At 40.7% G+C, this 16411-nt stretch overlaps 1 protein-coding gene across 3 annotated transcripts in view; it reads left to right on the forward strand.

The window, feature by feature from the left end:
* The window catches only part of LOC136676577 (rho-related BTB domain-containing protein 2-like), a 59433-nt gene extending 51724 nt beyond the window's left edge, over positions 1 to 7709 (forward strand). For all 3 annotated transcript variants that reach the window (XM_066653676.1, XM_066653677.1, XM_066653675.1), the window contains exons 9-11: positions 304 to 392; positions 667 to 772; positions 1686 to 7709. In XM_066653676.1, the coding sequence (XP_066509773.1) occupies positions 304 to 392; positions 667 to 772; positions 1686 to 1867 (377 nt within the window). In that variant the 3' untranslated portion in view covers positions 1868 to 7709. The remainder of the gene's footprint in view (positions 1 to 303; positions 393 to 666; positions 773 to 1685) is intronic.
* Positions 7710 to 16411: the final 8702 nt, after the last annotated feature.

Here is a 16411-nt window from a genome sequence, read left to right on the forward strand (position 1 = left end):
AAAGTTGTCCCTGCTGTTTTAATAAGTCAAAGCTATGTTTTAGAGATGTTAGATTCAGGTACGTGATTCATATCAACTCTGACTAAACAAGATCCTCAACAAAAATATGGAGAAATGGAAAGAATATTTTCCATCGTGTTTTACGTCTCAAAAATTTGAAAAAAATGGTTTATAAAGCTAATTTACATTCCATGCACCAACAGTTTAACCAGCATGTTAACTGCCATATTGTTTGAGCTTGAGCATTAAGCTTAAGGCTTACACATTAACGTCTGTATGACGGTGTGTTGTTGCGTTCCACAGAGCAACATGCAGTTGAAGAACTGTTGCAGTGGGCTGTTAAAGGAGCAGACATTGATGGACAGGTGCTGGCTTACCTAGAGTTGGCCCAGGTAATCTATTTAATTTATCTCTATGGCTATACAGATCTTATTTAACGGACAAAGCCCTATTATTCAGTTAAACACACTGATTTGAATACTGAAGTGGCTAGGTAACAAAGGGAACACAATAATCCCCTGAATTACCATTTATTCATAGCTCACTCTAATTCCAGTTCAAAGGATGATCAGATATTGCCTTTCAAATGAGCCCCATTGTTGGAAATCACTGTTTGATGCCTTGTGCCAACTCTACTTCATCTCCTTTTCCTTCTATCTTCCATAGTTCCACAATGCCAAACAGCTCTCAGCCTGGTGTCTGCACCACATTTGCACCAACTACAACAGTGTGTGTCGCAAGTTCCCCAAAGACATGAAAGCCATGTCTCCAGGTACAGATCTGAAATGTGTGCATTTTTAATTATTGACTTGTTCCCTTGCCTATATTCAGGTAATTGTCCACTAAATCCTCTTTGACATGCATACACAGAAGCCTGTATATGAAAGGAGAACACTTTCATTAAATTAAATTCCAGTCAAAAGCAGTTAATCATGCAAAAAATATGCGTAATTTAAAACAATTCAGGACACAATCAGCTGAAAAAAAAAGAAATGATTCGAACAATAAATTAAAATATAAAATACAGGAGGTCCTCTGGTTACGTCAGTCCCGAGTTACGATGTTTCGTGGTACGACTCATCTCCCATTTACTGTATAAAGCCTTGTTTCGACTTAAATGGTTTTGCGTCGTAAACGTCGTAACGTGAACTTCGTGTTTGGTGTGCGTGGCGCGGTGGAAGAATACACGGTTACGCAGCTCGGGACCGAGGAGGATAGGTGTGAGGATAGGATAAGTGCATACAGTATGTTATTTACGTACAGTATGTACGAATGTTCTGACTTACACCGAAAATCAGTTTACGACGCGATGTAGGAACGGATCAACGTCGTAAGTCGAGGACCCCCTGTACATCAAATAACTGCGACCTTGAACTAGATAAGCGGTTACAGACAATGAATGAATGAATGATTATATGAAATAATTTTATGTAACAAACACATGAGCCTGAAGAAAACAAATAATTTCAAAATAAGTATTTTGCCAATATTGAATTTGTCAATTGTGTTAGTACAATTTCAGCCAATGTTTTTCACCAAAATGCATCCCAAAGAGTGTGTGACACCCCAATTTGATTTTGAAAGAAAATTAAATAAATTAAAATATGATTTCAATTTCTGTACGAATATTGTATCTGTCCTCAACTCTACTGTCATCTGAGTGTCTCCTCCAATGTCTCCTACAGAGAACCAGAGGCACTTTGAGAAGCAGCGCTGGCCGCCTGTCTGGTTCCTGAAGGAGGAGGATCGCTACAACCGCTCTAAGAAGGAGCGCGAGCGTGAGGAGGAGATCCTGCGCAAGCAGCACACCAAGCGAGGCTGGTGCTTCTGGAGACACCCATCCTCCTCAGCACCCCATATATCCTGAGGCCACGCCCCCTGTCCATCAGTCCCCTCCCCAAACTCCTCACCCCGCCTTGGCTTCGAGGCATGCAGCCAAGTTTGGGGAGCCCTGTCTGTGTCCAGTTTGTCCATCCTGGTTGCTGGACATTAGTCTGGGGCCACTTCGCCTCAGAGCTCCAGCCTTCCCTCTTTAAGTCAGGCTTTTAAATCGGCCTGAGGCAACAAAAAAAAAAAGCTGTGGCCCCCACCAGAGCCTGTGGAATGGAAGAAGGTTGAGAGAAAGCGTCAGATCTTTCTTACTCTGTGTTGTGCGTTTCACTGTGCTAATCCAGCAAAGTTTGAGGCCTCACCACAACACCATGTAGGGAATGTCGTCTTGGCATATGGTCTGCCTTCACCTCCTAAGACTGTTATTGTTATACACGAACTGCAAAATTTTCTCTCTCTCTCTCACACACACACACACACACACACATACACAGAAACCCTGCACCAGGCCTAGGTGCTGGCACCCAAGCATGCATAGTGCATGGTGCAGTTGCGATGAGCTTCTTCTGTGAAACCTATTTTTTTGAAAGCTGCAAAATACCTTATGCTTTGAATGCACCTAACAACTAAAAGAGCGGCAGGGATTTGTTATCTCTTCAAACTAGAAAAATAAATCCTGTTGAGCTGTGGTTCATGCTTTTTGCCTCAGTAATGAACCACATTTGCCTATATTCTCACTATGATTTTCTGTTTTGGATCTTCCCTAAGCCCCATATTGGCTCCTCATGGCAATTTTTTTTTTTTTTTGTTTCTTTTGTGTGTTTTTTTTTCCCGTGAGGCGCTGTGTGGGGGAACTCCACTCAAGAATCCCTGTTGCTAGGACTTGTTAATGAAGTGGGCCAAGGCCCGAAACAGAACACTAAATAAACAAGTGGTGCATAGCTCAGGTCATTCGCCCAAGAAGGCTCTGATAAAGCACCAGAGCGACAACTCGGGCTTGTTCAGATGATGACAATGCTTCACCAAAATACACAGCGCAGAGAAAAAAAAAAAAAACCTTCACAGCAAGTAAGGTTTGAATTTAGGGCTTTTTTTGTACCACTGCCATGAGAGTAGTAACATTCTCAAATGTCAGTAAAGCTTCATTTATGATTAGGGTTTTGAGTTTTTAAACACATTTTGACCATTAGCAAGGATTTGTTCTTCTCAAAGTACTTGCCTTTACATCTCCAAGCCACTAGGGGCATATGTTTTGCTTCCCGATTGTACCCTTTTGTGGAATATATGAGCAACTATACAAACAACAGGTAAATTAAGCTGCAGTTGTCTTGTCTATTGTTGTCAACAAGGTTTTTTTCTCTCTCTTTTTTCTGGTAGAGTTTTAACTGCTTTAGCTTATAATATCTGCCTGGTAACCAAATCTAAGCTGTGATATTTCTCACCCCACTTCCCCTGCTAAGAACAAAATTAGCAATCCTCAGTATAACTTCCTGTCTTCTACCTCTGCAGATAGACAGAAAAGAAAATCGTTAGAGGGCTGGTGGTGGAGTAGTGTATCTTTCAGTCTGTTTGCTGTATTATGTGCTGTATTATTTACAAAGCTGAAATGTAAGGCCACACAGCTGGAGCCTCACTTTCCACTTCATGCAGAGAAAATGGTGCTCAGTATATCTAACCGCAACAGTAACAGTATTTCTTCGATCCAGTTCTTTACTTCTCGTAGTTGTTGCTCTTCTCTATATATACATTTTTTTTTTGTGACAATCGTAAATGAACAAAACTCCTGACTTTTCAGGAAAACAAAGGTGTTGGTTAAAGAAAGATTTCCTTTTTTTCCAAGAAGCTTTATGAATATCGAGTTTTAAGGCTTGTAGCAAAATTGAAGTTGGGATGTGTGGCAGTAGCTGATATGTGTCGTGGATGTAATAATATAGTGTATCATAGCTAACTGTAGAAGTACTTCTCATGGTTCCAACATCCAAAAGTGCACTGTCATTCAGTGAGTACTTGTACATTCTGTTGGTTTTCTACCTTTTTACAAATTAGCTGAGCTAATCATGAGAACGGGGCGTGTTTTGGAACTGCCTTTCAAATCGAGAGAGTGCCTGTGAAAGAATGTTTCCATTTTCATTCACAGTTACGTGTATTGCATAGACCCCTTTGTTCTTTGGAGTTGTTCTTTTGCTCGAGATGGTGTTGAGAAGGGAGCTACATTCCTAATGAAGCATGGTTCCGTAGGTAGTGTCTTACAGGAGGACTATTTCTGGACATTTTAGAAGTGAATGTGAATGCGGCAAAATGTTGGGTGAACTTTTTTTTTTTTTTTTGGCACTTTCCTCTATTTCTGGCTTTTTGATTATTTTTTTTTCTTCCCACCGCCTAAAGGCTGCACACAGGTGTCTGTGGTAGCTAACGGAAGACGTTGTGGAAGTCTTTCTCCTCTCTGGAGACATGCTGGAATCATCAGCAGCTACTGAAATAGATGCGTGAGAGAATCTCACTGGGCCCAGGTGTGAATGAGGCTGATCTTTGCAATGAAAGAACAAAAAAAAAATAGTAAGATCTTCAGTCGTTGCAGAAATAAATAATTTGACTATAACATTTTTTTGAAAACACTTGAAACTGCCGTTCATTTATTAATATCCAGAAGAGTCGTTCATTTTCTGAATCACAAATAAAATAAGAATACGTATTTAACAGAAAACTAGAGCAACTAAACCTCAAATAAAATTATCAGTATTTACGGTGTCCACCCTTTTACTAAAATTACAGCCCAGACTGACTTTAAGAGACTTCCTTTCAAGCATCCACACCTTTCAGGTTGGTTGAATATTTTGCTTCTCACAGTCTTAGTAATTGTAAACATGTTAACTGATATTGACGTCTGAGCTTGGGGTGGCCAGGTGGATTACTTCATAATTACATGATTGAAAATGTAAAAAAATTGCTCTCAGACTTTTGAACTGTACTAAAGACCCAAACGACGAGTCTTAACGATCTTGGCTACAGATCTAAAATATTTTACACCATGTTCAGCAGGATATTGACATAGATATAGTACATATGTGACAGCATGGTTTAGATTAATGAAAGCTATGTCATGTTTTACTGCAGAGAATAACATGCAAGCTTCCATTCATTCCACTAACGCAGAAGCCAAACTCATTGACACATCTATGGTGTTAGCTCCTGGGTGACTTTGGGTGAGACAGCGCTTTGATATTTGTATTTTTCTCTCTTGTTCTTTCAGTATGCCCTTGCATTGGGTTGGCCTGTGGGGTGCATGGCATCGACTGTTTCTTAAGTTTTTTTTTTGTTTATTTGTTTTTTAAATAGTTCAATTTTGTAGCATGTTATGACTTTTCTTCCTGAACTTGATGGACGTGTTTTTTTTAGCACCGTGCGGTTTGTGCTCAGTGTCTGTGGACGAAGGGTCAGATGTTTTTGTAAACTAACCACATGCTTTAATGTTATGCCTTTGCTAACTTTGGATATGTTGGGACACTGGTGGCGGGTGGGGGTGGGTTGGTGTATTTTTGTGGTGCAGGGAAGGTTTTATGGGTTTTGTATTAATACTACGAGTAACGTTTGTTATTAAGGAAATGGTGTAAGATTTGAGTTGTTTTGAAGACCTCTTCAATAGCACTAACAACTGACAGGCCCTTGTTCACAATATAATTACTAAACAACCTATGCACTTTAGTCCAAATTGTGGGTAAAACAAGAAGTTAAGATTTCTTTCTGATTCAGAAATGATTGCCTTGAATCTTACATTGCAACATTGTACGAGATGCACGTTTACAAGCGAAATGTGCATGAGGAACGGTCTGCAAAACATGATTGCATGTATTCGAGTAAAGCTTGTATTGAGAATCAGGTATGCACTTCGACATTAGATAATTATTCTCCTTTCATGAGCCTGTGTACAATAGGGATCGCTCACTTGAGTGTTAGGTTAGAGGGGTATCCCCAATGACCAGTGGTACAGTTCTTTTTTTTAATTTATTTATTGTTTCTTCCCCCCTCCATAATGTTCTTGGTCAGAAATCTCCTTTTTTCCACCATTGTTCCCCAGAGGTTGCAATAGTAATGTTCCATAGGGCTCAGTAGTTCATCAGCTAAAATAGAAAACTCGAGCTGTCCTCTCCTGGCATTGCCTGTGCCTTTAATTTTCGAAAGAAAAAAAATCTCCTGTTGCCTTTCTCAAGAGGGGCCTCTTACAAATGCCTTTAGGTGTTGGATAATTGTAACGTAGACATTCACACACTCTTACACCAGGCAGCTGACCACCGTATTCCTTCTTCTACTGTCAGTGCCTGTGGACATTATGTAGCAAAGTCTACCGTTCTGTCTTCTTATCGCTGCGTTCTCGTTTAAACCGGAGGGGTCCTGCTCTCTTGGTTTTGCTGAGCCGAGTGGAATCCGTACTTAACCTGAGAGCCGTGGTCATGCTGGTCTGACTGTGGGAGAGAAAGGTGGATCTGTGGGACGCTCACACGCCCACCCTGCAGTGTTCACTGTAAAGGAGGCTGATGCCCTCTGTAGGCCAGCAGAAACAAATCCAGCTGAGTTTTACCTTGTACTGTTGTACCCAAGCAAAATCTGATACTTCTGTGCTCCAGGACAGTGTTCTTAAGACTACGTGACATGTACATAAGCCCTTTCTCGCAGCTGACAGAGCTACATCAACGTCTTTAAACGCTAAGCTAATTTGCTAAAAAGCTAATTTGTCATGAAACATTCTAGAAGGACATAGTTCACACATGTCACAGTGACATAATGCTTGTAACATGTCAGAGCTTATCAAGTCAAGCTTATTAAGATTAGTAACCACTGGTCCTGAGTTAAATGTGAGTTAATTTAAAATATTTCCCCTCAATGATTTTATGCTCCTTCTATGCTAAGCTAAACAACATCAGTCTCCAAACAATGCCTCCTAACTTGATTTCTACGTTGGAAAATAGCTGTCTTTTTGTGAAATTTCACCTGCAGGAATTTTTTTTTTTGTGATTTTATGTATTTATTATTATTTGTATTTTTTTTTAATGTAGGTGACATGTAGCCTTATGAAAACTGTCCTACATCAAGGGTAACCACAAAAGCATTATAATTAAGGCATTATGCAGCATATGTTTGAAATAAATAAGGTTTGGTTGTATGATAAGGTCCCAATTATTGTGTGCATAAAGTACAAGGTCATTAAAACTCTGCTTGATTTTGGCTTTTCAAAGAGGATTCTTGCTTTGGGGGGTTTTAATATAAAAACACAGCCTAATTTGTCTTGATCCCCTTCCAACACTTTCTTCCAAATATGATTTTCATCTTAGGAAAAGATGTTCAGTCACAAACAAACTGATTTCTATCGCTTGAGACAGAACCAGCGTTTTCTCAATGGGGTCAATATTAACATAACAGATGTGCTTTGGTAACCACTCACACCTTCTGATGATTTAGCCTTATTTCTCCTTTCTAACATGGCTTTTCCAATGCTAAAAAGTGGTCAGCAACTGTCTACAAAGGCTTTAATGTGACCCTTTTTTTCTGTTTATACCCAACTATTATACCATTATGCACTTTGTGTTAATCTTGTTAATCTTTTTAAACTTGTATTTGTTATGGAGAATTACCATTAATGTTCTGAAAAAAAAAAAGAGCACACACGTGACACATTAAGGGCTTTTTTATTTTAGGACAACAATCAGAATGTTGTGGGGGTTTTTTTCTGCTGCTGTTGCAAAAACGTTTTAATGAATTCTTTGTAATACTTTTTGAACCACTGTGATTTGTACAAAATGGAACAAAAAAAAAGTAGATAAAAAGCATTGCCGTTTCAGTATTCTAATGTTTGACCTGGCTTTTAATAAAATTTAAGTGAATTCTTTGACCAATCTGTTTTATTGTGGATTTTGTTTTCAAATAAACATTATCTGAAATTATCAGGGGGAGGCACGGTGGTGCAGCAGCTAGTGTCACAGTCACACAGCTCCAGGGACCTGGAGGTTGTGGGTTCGAGTCCAATTCCGAGTGACTCTCTATGAGGAGTTGGTGTGTTCTCCCTGTGTCTGCGTGGGTTTCCTCCCACAGTCCAAAAACACACGTTGGTAGGTGGATTAGCGACTCAAAAGTGTCCGTAGGTGTGAGTGTGTGTTGCCCTGTGAAGGACTGGCGCCCCCTCCAGGGTGTATTCCTGCCTTGCGCCCAATGATTCCAGGTAGGCTCTGGACCCACCACGACCCTGAACTGGATAAGTGCTTACAGATAATGAATGAATTAATTAAATTATCAGTACATTAACATTTTGTATAATGGCAATAAAAACATCATACTCTGATATACACATGGAATGATCACTGAATTAGGAACACCTGTGTTGTATGTACAGTCATTGTCCGTTTAATCAGCCGACAGTGTTCTGTGTCACTGATGAAGGACTAGAGGACGACCAACACAAACTGCAGCAACAGATGAGCTACTGTCTCTGACTTTACATCTACGTGGTGGACCAACAAGCGGGAATGTTTTAACAGTGACCAATGAAGAGCAGGGTGAAATGAGGGTAAGAAAGTATGCAGAGAAACAGGTGGGCTACAGTAACTATAGAAATACAAAGTCAGTGGAGCTGATAAATTGGACAGTGAATGTAGATACAAGGTAGGTGTTCCTAATCCCAGGGTTGTTCCATGTATATAGCCTACAGTTAAAATTTATCCTTATGGGAATTGACATGTCAAAAATATTTCCTTTTCTCATAAAATTTACTGTGGTTATTGTCTTATACAACAATAATGAGGCCGAATAGTTTTTCCGGAAACACTTACTATGACTGACCAATAGAGGGAGTTCCAGCACTGGTCACCGTTTAAGAAAAGCCTGAATTTACAGTATGGCTTTGGCTCACAGTAAAGCCAATGCTTCCACTGTCTTGGAAGAAAGGTGAGTTTTCCTTAAGGGCAAATAAGTTAACTGAAGATGCTATCTTAATAACAACAAGTCCTAACGCAGTCAGAGCATGTATATGTCTGAGTGCTCGTCTCAGCTTTCAGTACCACCACCAGTCCCACCAAGCCCGCCTCTAGATTTTTCAGCGTAGGCCCCGACACACCACAGTGGGATTTAAAAAAGAGCTTCATTATCAACAAGACTGCATTATAAGTCTGCTTTACTCATTCCTCACATACAACAACCTGCCTATCTACTGGGCCTTCATTTGCCAACCACCAAATCCTCAACACAAACTTCACAAGAGATTATCAAGAATTGACATCAGGAAGATTAAGAAATCCACAGTCATAAAGTTCAAGGGTTTATTGCTTTAACAAAAGAACTTTAAATGAAAACAACAGCCACTTGATATACAGTGTATTGTTGTGTGTGTGTGTGTGTGTGTGTGTGTGTGTGTGTATTCATATAAATATAATCTGCAAAATCACAAGCAAAAAGAATCTACCGTCTGGAAAGGGTATCATTTAATAACTTTAAATAACATTTAATGAAATACATTTTTTACCTGAAAATTTATATTCAATTACATTATATTTAAAATTTTGAAATGATACCTTTTACCAGAATATCATTCACGTCATAAAACATCTAATGTAAACAGACATAGGCTGTTGATGTATGTTCAAGTGCTGATTTATAGAATGTTAATTTGGTTTTTATGTCTTTGTGGTGAAGGCCCTGTGAAGGCAGTCTTCAAATAAAGCATTGCCCTGTGTTTTGGTGGGTTTTCTTGTTCTCCAGTTGTGTTTGCAGCTTTCGGCCGTTCCTCAGATTGCAAGTCTGCTGAGATATCTGGCAGACATATCTTCCTGTCTTCATCTTCCATGTCCTCTTCCTCTCAACGCTGCAGACATAGAACTGAGTCAGCACAATGTGAGTGGAGTCTGGCTTGAGTGTGTCTTCACATGATGTATTATAGTTTCTCTCTCTCTCTCTCTCTCTCTCTCTCTCTCTCTCTGTCTATCTCCCGTGGCACAGATGAATCAGAAGCAAACTTTCCAGTTCTTGGAGGTCACTGTGTTATTTTACGGGTCAGTCACCCATAAACAGGCGAAGCTTGACTCTGGTTACCATGACGATTGTGTGTGATATAGGGGGAATACGCATCACAGAGTGCATCCAGTAAAGCCTGAATGGAGGAGACTAAAACATATGTTTCAAAACTGACTCTGCAGTGCCTGGGGAGTGCCATGCTATAAATTGTGGGTCACATTGATGTGTCCAAGTGGATGGGTGGCCATATGACCACATATGGCTGTGTGTGTAAACGCTGATTACAGCCCTGAAGCTGGTGTCGTCAACGGTGCAGATGTGTTTGGTGTCGTAGTGTAGGGTCACAGCCCAGAGGCTTTGGATTGGTGAGATAACAAAAGCCTTCCATGAGATCACTGACACCTTTTCTGTCCTCCATAGCTTCAGTTACATATTACATTTAATAAAAAACACATTTCCCACCTCAGGATAAAATCAGAGGAAGTAAGGAATAGTGTAAAACTGACTGAACTTTGTTTTCTAACAATGTATTTATTTCATATTGGGGACTGATTGAATGAACCGATGCAGCTGCTCAATTTGGACTGCGCATGCGCATAACATCATGCTTGTGTACACTTTGCTGACAGCTCTGATACCTTATTACCTTTGTCTTCAACCATAACGTTGATGACCAGCTGACCTTCGCAGATCACGTTACCACAGTAGCTCGATCGTGCCGCTTCTCCCTATTCAACATAAGGAAGATTAGGCCATACCTTACTCAACATACAACACAGCTCCTTGTTCAGATGTTAGTAATCTCCCGTCCAGACTATTGCAACGCCCTCCTGACAGGTCTTCCGGCCTGTGCTGTGAGACCGCTACAGATGATCCAGAATGCTGCAGCACGCCTGGTCTTCAACCAACCAAAAAGAGCACATGTCACGCCCCTATTAGTTGAGCTGCATTGGCTACCCTTAGCTGCTCGCATCAAATTTAAATCACTAATGATGGCCTTCAGAGTATTCACTGGTTCTGCTCCCATCTACTTCAATAGACTCTTAAAACCATATGTTAGTGCCCGCCCTCTCCGTTCCTCAAAGGAGCGCCAACTAACACGGCCCACCCCCTGTACAGGTCAGTCTAGCTATTCTCATCTCTGGTACCACGCTGGTGGAACGAGCTTCCAAGCACTATCAGAGCAACAGAAACCCTCTCCGCATTCAAGAAATCATTGAAAACCCAGTTCTTCCGAGAGTATCTCTTGCACTGAGTCTTTCTTTAATGCACTTATTACTTCCTGTCATATTGCACTCAATGTAAGGTATTTTGTATAATTTGTGCTGTAGTTCGAATGTTAGATCCTCTTTTGTAAGTCGCTTTGGATAAAATGCATAAATGTAAATGTAAATGTGAATGTAAACAGACACAACCCTCTTTGGTTAAATGCCATGTGTGTCCCACATTGCAATTCAGGGATATCTTCCTTCACCTGTAAATCATTTAAAGTGCAAAGGACAGTGAGGAAAATCGAACTCATGTTTATACGTGTTTAAAGTTCCTCTTGAATATAAAGCTACTCTCTGCTGCTATAAGCTACACGCATCAAGGTCCAAATCGGGCAGGTCGTGCAAATCAGGTAGCCACAGCATCCTCCTTATTTTGGGTGGGCTGAGAACAACATCCATGTTTTTGAACTGCTGTTTGTGTTCTTAAGAATTGGAATGTAACTTCGGCTGTGGAAGTTGACGCCAAGTAAGAACACGCAAGAACAACTTGTAAACGGCCCTGGTTTCGGAACACAGCACTAATGTAAACAGATGGAAAAGATGGATAAAATCATCTCATACAGAACTTCTCTCTCTGCGCTGGAGAGTCTTACTCACTGACATTATGTATAAACTGGACCCAGTGATCCCACTGTTTTCAACTGGGAATCCTGTGGTCCATCGTGTAACGTCCTGATCTGCATCTTGTGCAATGAATACCAGGGAAGTAGGAGACTGCTCAGACGCCATATTGTATCACCTGGTTCACCACAGTGCCGCCCCAATAGATGCATACCACAAACCACAGCCACTCTCCTCATCAGTGTCGGATAAAATCATTATCACTGAAACTTGTTGAACCCCTTGATCTATGTCTTCAATTTTCCCTGCACAAAATAAAAAAGTGTTAAACAAACTTGACCTCGACATTGCATTCCTTCAGCATGTGATCACGGCCTTGTTCTATTTGAAGCACATTTCTTTCTGCTTGAAATCACTCTTGGGAAGACTGAGGTTTTGCTTTCGTTAAACTATAATAAATGTGTCAACGGTTGTCTGAAGGCATGTGTACGACATTGTCCAGGGGGTCATAGTCTGGAGGATATCACAGGGCAAAGATTTCCAGTTAGTTAGTCTTTGGTTCTGCTGAATCACAATCCTGGCTGATAATGAAATGTCCGCCCATAAATCTATAATTCCCTCCAGTTGTTGTGCTGTGAATGTTAGTCTCAGGGGTCTATAGGTGGACCCGGTTGCTCGAAGCACATCTTATTTTTCATGTTTTTGGGGCCTAACACGAGAATGTAGAGTTCTCTCAGCAAAAGCCATAATTCTCCTAAATTTGTGTCCCATAAATATGTCGCCTTAAGTCCAAACCCATTAGAGCATTGCCCCAAGTGCAAGCCCAACAAATTCCTCAGCTGTATTGCATACCTACAGAAAGAGGAGGCCCTGGGATCCCTGTGCTTTTCACAGAGCTTGACCATTGCACCATTGCTAGTAATGTTATTCCATAGACAAATCATTCACATAGTTACATAAGTAAGAACAAGATAAAATAATATCATAGGTGTCATATTACATTGAGTTACTTGATACTGCATATGTACAGAGCTGGAATTAGAAGGACCTGAGTGAATAAGGCTTCCAGACTGTGAGGATCTGATGGCATGCAGGCACATAAACATTAGTGTAGTCAGGTACAGATGATAAATAATTAATTCTGGACCACAAACACCTCAGTAGCTCACCCCTAGGCCACTGGATGGTTCTCCCTCACTACAGAGAACATGGCTCCACTGCTGCACAGCCCAGGGCTTGGAGGCTTTATACCCTTCTAACCAGCGCTTGGCATTGGGCATGCTTAAATATATAGGAAATGCTTCTCTATATAGATATCCACAAATGCACCTTAAAGTAGCTGTCCGTTCTCTCAGCTCCACTAGCCATACAGATGTGCTTTGTAGTTCTATAATAACAGACAGTAATCCATCTGTTGTTTCCCATACATTGTTTGCCTCCTTTCACCCTGTTTTTCAGTGCTCAGGACCTCCAGAGGACCACCGTAGAGCAGGTATGATTTGGGAGGTAGATCATTTTCAATGCAGCTGCAAGTGGATCAGACACAGCAGTGCTGCTGGAGTTTGAAACACTCAGTATCACTGCTAGACTGTGACCCCCCCCCCACTGTTCTGGAGTCTTCCTGTGGGGGTCCTGACCACTGAAGAACAGAGGACGACTACAGTTTGTAGAGCTGAAATATGCATGTACACAGTCGATGGACAGTGAGTGTAGAAAAAAGGAAGTGATAATAATGTTATGGCTGATTTGTGCGTGACACTTTATAAATTCACCCAGTTGCATGTGTTTTCATAGTTATTGTATTGTCTTTTTCCAACATACTCAGTGAAACACTCATTGTTTTTGTATGTGAGTGTTTGTCATTCCTGGTTCTGTTTATTTTAAGGGTTTTGGATTGCACAACACGGAAAATTGCAGCCTCTCTGTCTGCTGCAGTAGCTCTGTTTTTATTAGCGCCTTTATTTTCACCTGAGCTGCTTATCTACTTTTGTCCTTTCTTGTTAGTGATCCTCTTTTATTTGCTTATGGTTGGAGCGCTTATTGAGCAATAAATTTCTGTGTTTATACTCTGTAAGGTCAGGTCAGACGAGAGGATTTGCAGAAGAATCCTCCCAGAAACCTTCTAGCTGTTTTTAGAGCCAATTCTGTTGTTAGTTTTTTTTTTTTTTTTTTTTGTGTGTGTGTGTAGATATTGTACTGGAGATTTGTTACATCTTTCTTGGCCAAAAATGAAACCTTTAAATACTGCCCCAGATGTTCTGACTCAAGAAAAGCTAACGAGAACCCTCTGCCCATTTGACAAGCCTTCAAGGCTCTATGAATCTATGGAATACAAGGTTAATACGTACCTGTAGGCCACTGTTCACACAGTCTTATGTGACACCTACATCGGTTATTAATTACCACTAACCGAGTTGGTCGTTTCACACTAGAATGTGTCGACAACTGCCACTTGCTGGACTAAGCTTTAGAAGATGTTCATTCAGGTTTACATTACTTGTGATGAATGGCATGAGTAGGTTGTAGCATTGTGAACAACGACCTGCACAGTGATACAACTGTTCAGAGGAGCCTTGGTCTGTTTGTCTCAAGCAATAATGAGGTTTGTATTATTATATTATTTTGGGCCAAGAATTATGCACTGAAACCACAGAAGTAAATGTCGTGAGATAAAAAGAAAGACTAAAATGTGGGCTTATAACCAGTATTACACAAACAAAGCAGATAACAGCTCTAATTTGTTCCTTGAGACGGATGCTGTCCCACACTCCTCACAGACAGTCACCCGGAGGAAACCCACACAGACACAGGGAGAACACACCACACAGACAGTCACCTGGAGGAAACCCACGCAGACACAGGGAGAACACACCACACTCCTCACAGACAGTCACCCGGAGCGGGAATCGAACCCACAACTTCCAGGCCCCTGGAGCTGTGTGACACTACCTGCTGCGCCACCGTGCCGCCCAGGTTTATAATATGATTAATTAAAAATTAATTATGGAAAATGTGCATGCCATTTGCTTAAAACTGTGAGGCAACATGTTTTTTTTAAATTACATTATTATAATGCAGTTAATTTCACGAAGGGCTTTTTTTTCAGGTATTTTTTTTTAAAAATCCTATGTGCAGCTAGTTTAACTGTGTTTGGCAAACGGTGACTTGCTTAGCCTCAGTACAGCGAGCAAACACAATGTGAGAAGGTATGCAATATTTTTATACTTTTTTTTAGCTGTGTCACCATAGGGGCGCCGTAGACCAAGTGGCAGATCTTCTACCTCTTGAGAAAAATATAGTTTAGAGGGAAATGTGTGTGCCCCTGATCAGCTTACCACTTGAGGAGGATAATATTCCCTGCTTGAAAGCGTTAAACTGCTAAAGGTGCACAGATGAGGGAGCTTTCCAGCACTGCCTTAGAATGTGTGTAGGAGGCTTCTTTATTAAAGTCAAAATCATTCCCTTTTTGCCTACACTGAAACATCAACAAACATTTTTTTTCTATTGTTTTTTCAGACTACTGTTGCTTTGTCATGTTTGGTAAATACAGGAACCATTGCAAGACATTGCTTGGTCATGAGAAAAAAAAATGGAAGTCTTGTGCAGCACTGGTAAGTTGCACATATACATGCCAAACCAGAATAAAGATGATTGTGTTCCTTCAATACACACAGTTATAGATCATTTAAATATAGTTAAAAACACCAAATAGATTGATACGGTCAATAACCACAGATGCTCCTGAGAGATGCAACAGTGTTGGCCCTATTGTCGAGAGCCTGTCATGGTCAGCTTCAGCTTCTTCTCACACTTCATCCACTGAAGAAATGCACTCATCACACTGTCAGCATCTCTCCCACAGCCGATGGTAAACAACTCTCCCAAAAATAACACTGCCCTCGTCATCCACTCCCTGGTCTCTGCTGTAGTGAAGGAAGCTAATGAAAAGTAAGCAGCACCCAATCCTTCATCGGTGAGCATCTCTCAGAGATATGAATTTCACTAAACCAAACATCCATATAAAAGTATCACAAGTAATGGAAGTGCTGCTAAAGAGACAGATGAGCTACGTTTATATTTAAAGCTTTTGGCAGATGCTGTCGTCCAGGGCAATAAAAAAACAATACATCTTATGTTAAATCCAAGAGCTAACACCATGCTTTTTGTCCATCGGACTGCACTATTTTAGTCCTTTCCCAGCAAAATGTTGGACTCCATTTGTTCCCACTGTTGGGTTTCCATCTACTTTTAGCCCATATTTGAAAATAGTTGTCTCCACACATTCTGTTTACACCTCACATGATAATAGGCACCAGAAGTTCATGTTCCAGGGTTAGGAACCGTGCTATAGAATGGTCATATTGGTAAGGAAATTCACTGCAGATGCATGGTTAAGTGTGGGAAATGACAGTGTTGCTACACCATGCAATGACAGTTACCACCATTTCTTTGTCAGAACAGTGGTTAAACGTCATCCTGGTTGCAGCAACCTCTAAATATTTTCATTCTGTCTGAAATCAGACAGCTACTGATTACTACACGCCACCACACATAGGACATGACACTCAGACCGTGGAAGGTGACCTTATTTTAACCGTCAACTTCAGATGTTTGTCCACAGACTGCACTGAGCTCATCCCGATGCCTGCTAGTCATGAGATCATTTGTTGGTTTGGTGGGAACAATACATTGTTTTTTAAGAGATAAGCCATGACCAAGTCAGAGTGGGAGTACTGAGGAAATAAACCTAATTC

This window comes from Hoplias malabaricus, chromosome X2, assembly GCF_029633855.1.
Source record: "Hoplias malabaricus isolate fHopMal1 chromosome X2, fHopMal1.hap1, whole genome shotgun sequence".
Classification (NCBI taxonomy): Eukaryota; Metazoa; Chordata; class Actinopteri; order Characiformes; family Erythrinidae; genus Hoplias; species Hoplias malabaricus.